Source organism: Crocodylus porosus, unplaced genomic scaffold, assembly GCF_001723895.1.
Source record: "Crocodylus porosus isolate Cpor-Errol unplaced genomic scaffold, CroPor_comp1, whole genome shotgun sequence".
NCBI lineage: Eukaryota > Metazoa > Chordata > Crocodylia > Crocodylidae > Crocodylus > Crocodylus porosus.
In genome coordinates this window covers 20085101-20090079 of record NW_017728907.1, presented here as the reverse complement: position 1 = coordinate 20090079, position 4979 = coordinate 20085101, and the positions used below count along the sequence as shown (strand labels likewise).

Below are 4979 nucleotides of genomic sequence, written 5' to 3'. Positions count from 1 at the left end.
AAGCCCTCCCACTGCCCCTGACTCTCAGCCCTCTGGCCTAGGAAAAGAAGCCCTCCCACTGCCCCTGACTCTCAGCCCTCTGGCCTAGGAAAAGCCAGTAAGTGATCCTTCCTCTGCTCTCCTGCCCCACCCTTCTCTAGCCTTGTGGCTCTGGCTCCTCATCATGGGGAAGTCAATAAGTCATCTCTCCTGTTGCTTCTCCATAGCTTTAGATACTCCAGCCCTCTGGTTTAGGAAGGTCAATGAGCAAATATCTCTGCTAGCCTCTCTGCTTTCTCCAAAGCTGTCTCACCAGAACCAAACCATCTGATTCCTCCATGAAAACCCCTCTCAATCCCCACTAAGCCTCAGCTTTATGCCTCCCACAGAGCTCTAGCTGCCACCTTCTCTTTATTGATTAGTTCTCGGTGCCATCGCCCCCTACTCAACAGGCTCAGAAGGAAGTAAGTCATAATTTCCTCAAAGGGTCTGCACCCCCCTGTCAGCCCCTTCAGCAGAATATCAACTCAAGAGTCCTGCAACAAGGTGAGGATTAATCCCCCTGGCCCATTGTGGAAGGGTGCTAGGTGGGCATGAACTCTCCACTAAGCATCACATTTTTGCACCAAGTACTCCACAGACCAGGCAGGCTGCACTCCTCACTGCACCAGAAAGTTTCCCTTTAAAAATAAATAAATAAATAAATAAATAAAAAATCAGCATTTGCCTTGTCATGGAGCTTTTCCAACAGTTCAATTTACGGGCTTCTAGAGCCTTCAGCAAAGTGGAGACTAAATTCCATCTAATGCCTTGTGTTAAACATTGATTCTCAGGTCAGAATAGAAAGAGGGAGAACAAATGGCAGTAACAAGCAAATCCTGTCCGTGCTGTCATACAAAAGAAGCTGTGAGGGGTCAGGACCTGCCTTCACTGTCTTTCTCAGGTAGCATCAATGCACCCAAGCTCTGAACTCTCCCTGACAGACCTCTCAGATAGCCAGAGAGTTGTGCCCAGTGCTCACAGCACTCACCTCTCTGTGCTACACAGTTATAAAGGGAGAATCACTATAACAAAAGGCAGAGTAGAGATGTACATTACAAACTAATTGGATCAGAGATGCATAATCTGTTGTGAGCAAAAGCTCATTCATCGGATGCACAAATGTGTTGTTAAAAGGGACAGGTCCCTCTTCACTCCAAAGACGGGGTGGAAGGGTGTGTTTCCTCCTCATGCCAAGTCAATGGCACATTATCAAACCCAGGCTTTAAGGCCAACACAAGGCAAAGTGCATATTGCAGCACCCATCAGTTTGCAGCCTCTCCCTGCCACCCACAGGTAACCAGTGCCAATCAATCACATCATAGCCAAGAATATTCCCAAGGCAAGTGCCCAGGCAACTGCAGTCAGCAACTCCACCCACCCCACTCTGCACATGGAAGAAGCACGTACTGACTGGCCCCCTTCTGCTACTGCTCCAGCACTTGAGCAGCCAGGTTCGCCTGCACAGCCTTTGTGCCCAATGGGCCTCGTGACCATGAGTGTTAAGTCCTAGCCTAAGGGTGGGCAAAATATGGCTTGCGAGTCAGATCTGGCCCATGGGAAGGACTTTGGCCCACAGTGGGCCCTTCAGACCCTCCTGGCCCAGGCACCATCCAGCCCATGATGCATCGCACTGCCTCTGGACTTGCAGCAGGGCTGGGGTGGCTCCACAGCCACAATCCACTTCCCAGAAGCCCTTTCAGCTGCTGCCACCGCTGGCCCCATCCCCCATGGAGACAGGCTGGGATCTGCACAGGCAGGCTGAGCACACAGCCTCAGTTTGCCCTGCACAAGGGTTTGGGGTCCCTGTAACACCCGCTCCAGACACGCCTGCCCCAGCCACAATGCGTGGTGGCAGCAGCAGCAGCCAGGCAGAAGCCGCTGTTGGACATGAGGAAAAAGTGGGATCTGGCAGCAGGTGCCAGTGTGGCCACCTCCCCCTCATCACTGCCAAGGCCTTCTCATTACAGTCACCCAGAGCCGGTGCTGAGGTTCCCCTACAGCTTCTCCCCACTGCTGCTGCCAATACCCTGGCGGGGGCAGCTGCCCCATCTTAGCCCGCCCTGATGGTAGCAGCTGCAGCAATGGCCAGAGATTTGTTTGCCTAAGGCCCACTAAAGGTTTAATTTGGTCCTGGCTGCCTCCACACCTGAGCAGCCATGCCCAAGCCAGGCAGCAGCTCCAGCCACTCCTTGGCATAGAAGGGCAGCCTGGAGGTGGCGCTGCTGAAGCTGCTGTCCACCTGCACCCATGCCTGCTCCCTGCCCACCCACAGTCCCATCCCACATAGGGAGGGCTGGTCACTTGTTGCAGGGGGGAGGAAGAGCAGGAGTGCTGACCCAGCCCATGACAGCTCCCCAAAACTCCCTATATGGCCCGTGGGCCCTAGCCTGTTGCATGTCACAACAGGAGTGTCTTCTGTTTCTTGAGCATGCTGCAGCAGCCTGTGGGGGTTCAGAAGTTGAAGGTAATTACAGCATAATGAGGAACTCCCAAAAAAATGTTCCAAGGGGCTACAGACACTGGACATTCAGCCCCTGAGGTAAGGTCACCTGACACAAAATGCTGCACCAAGACCCGAAGCAAAGACAAGCCCTGCAGCTCACAAGTCAGCTGAGCTCACTATCTAGCAACAGGCCTGGACAGGACAGTATTAGCTCTCTGCCTAACCATCCTCTTCTTCCAGCCGACAGTAACCTCACTGTGTTTGTGGTGTAGGCACAAGGATAGGAATCCACAGGTCAGGGGACCACTGCAATTTGGGACTACAGCTGAGCAAGTTGCATAGTGCCTCCAGCAGGGTCCCCATAATGCTTTCCTCTGTTGTGGGAGGGTTGGGAGGCAAAATCCATTCCTGCTGATGAAGCAGCTTGGGAGCCCCAGACTGGGAAAGAAGATGAAGCGTCATTAAATTGTCAGGCTGATCTTGGCCACCCTATTCCTAGTCTGTTATGGCTGGCTTTCCCCAGACCCTTCAGGACAACGAGTAAATGAGCTGAAGAGGCCTTCACTCTAGATCAGGGTGATGACGAAGGATCGCAACAGACCCCTTCTTACCTCTGACTATCACACAGTCACACCAACTACTCTATCAGCTTTCTAAAATCAGGCTACATCAGAACATCCCTACCAGCATGAGGCAGCAACTCCAACATTCACACTCATACCTCCTTGGAGGCAGTGCATCCCAGCGGCTTGAGGAAAAGCATGGGAGTTTAATGACAGCTCTGGCACTAGTTCATGCACAGTGGCAAACCTGAGCAACTCCTGCAGTCACTCTACTTCAGTTTCTTGATCTGTATAACAGGGATATTTATATTTACTTGCCTGTACAAGGTGGGGGGGGGAGAGGAGGTGAAGATAGAGTGCCAGATAAGCCCACTGAAGATACAACTATAAATCAAGCTCTATGCAAAGCCACACCAGCCAGACACATTTCCTGAAAGGTACTTCAATACAAAATTGCAGGAGGGCATCATGTGCCTGACTAAATCACTGACAAGTTTATTTCCAAGTTAGTGCTGAACCAACAATGCCCCAGCACCCTGCTTGGCTGCATAGTCCTGCTGCTTCTCAGGCAAGACACAAAACTGGCTGTGTGAGCTCATGACATTTTTGGAAAACCAAACAGGTGTTAAGACAGGTTGGAACTAGGCCAGAATACCTAAAATTCTACTTGTATTCTTCAGCTGGAATCGTTATTCTTCGCTTCCTGCCTTAAGCTGCTGAGGCATCGCTGTGCATTTCTGAACAGCTACCACATGAGGCTGCTATAGTTTAGCATCAGGTACCTACAATTCGGCGATCAAACCTAGGCTGTAAAAAAACAACAACTTGGGGAATCCCTTGGGAGGAAGTGCTCAACCTGCCCATGTCCATCACTGACATGGGTATTGCCTTACAAGTGCAGCACAAATATCAGCACTAGAGACAGACCAGGAAATAAAGCCCCAATTCACCAACCAGGCACTCAAGGAGTCAGCCATGGTGATGGGAGCTGTCCTGCCCCTGCCACAGGAGACATGCCCAGCCCTGATTTACAAAGGAAGCTCTAGCCCTGACCTTCCAGCACCTGAGCCCATTGTCCAGGGTAAGTGGCTGGTACTTTCCTCAGAGATCTGCCAGTTCACACCCCCACACCGTCCCTTTTGCCTGGGTACAGGTGTCAGAGCTGCTCAGCATCCTGCCCTCACTAATAACTGACTCACAACTGTGGAAACTTTGGGGCCAGTAAGAAGAGAGGATAGAGTTAACCAGTTAACCTTTTCTTACAGAAAATGAAACAGCTACAACCTAGAGATGTAAGCAGGAAGAGGCCTTATTAGCCTGCTGCTTGTGAGAGGAACTTAAAAGGAAGTTGTTGACAAACTCCTCAGCTACGGACCTTGAAGCAACACCGGAGAGTGTGGCCGGCACATGCCAGAGCCATGCAAGGGCCCTGTGTGGCAACAGGCAGACCCTGCTGCTTGGTTTGCCGCGCTGGTAGAGCAAATTGCATGAGCTCAGGAGACACCCACGGGGAGAAGGGGGGCTCACAGATGGTAAGGGAAGCGGGATGTCGGAGAAGCAGGACGATGCTAGAGGGGCAAGAGGAGGAAGAGCCAGAAAGGAACTGGGGAGCGATGAAGGGAGGAGGCAAACAGCTGAGAAGTCGGCAACAGGGGAGGAGCGCAGCACGGGCGGCTGACAAGTGACAGGGCAGGCAGGGCAGGGAGGAGACCAGAGCCGGGGGCTGCGGGAGCAGGGGTGCCGGCGGGGGCGCGCAGGGGCCGGACACTCACCCAGGATGTCTGCGGCCAGCGCCCGCCACATGGGGGCGAAGTGCTTGCAGTGGCCGCACCAGGAGGCGTAGAACTCCACCGCCCAGGCGCTGCTGGAGTTGAGCACGCTCCGCTCCAGCGTGGCCGCCCCCAGCAGCACCAGCGGGTCCGCCGCCGAGTACAGGCCGACCTCGGGCTGGG

The 4979-nt window shown here is 53.2% G+C and overlaps 1 protein-coding gene across 1 annotated transcript in view; it reads right to left on the bottom strand.

Annotated features, from left to right (window-relative positions):
- LOC109306960 (sulfhydryl oxidase 1-like) overlaps positions 1 to 4979 on the bottom strand; it is a 48966-nt gene that overhangs the window by 35250 nt on the left and 8737 nt on the right. Inside the window, exon 2 of the mRNA XM_019530585.1 lies at positions 4800 to 4974. Within this exon, the coding sequence (XP_019386130.1) occupies positions 4800 to 4974 (175 nt within the window). The remainder of the gene's footprint in view (positions 1 to 4799; positions 4975 to 4979) is intronic.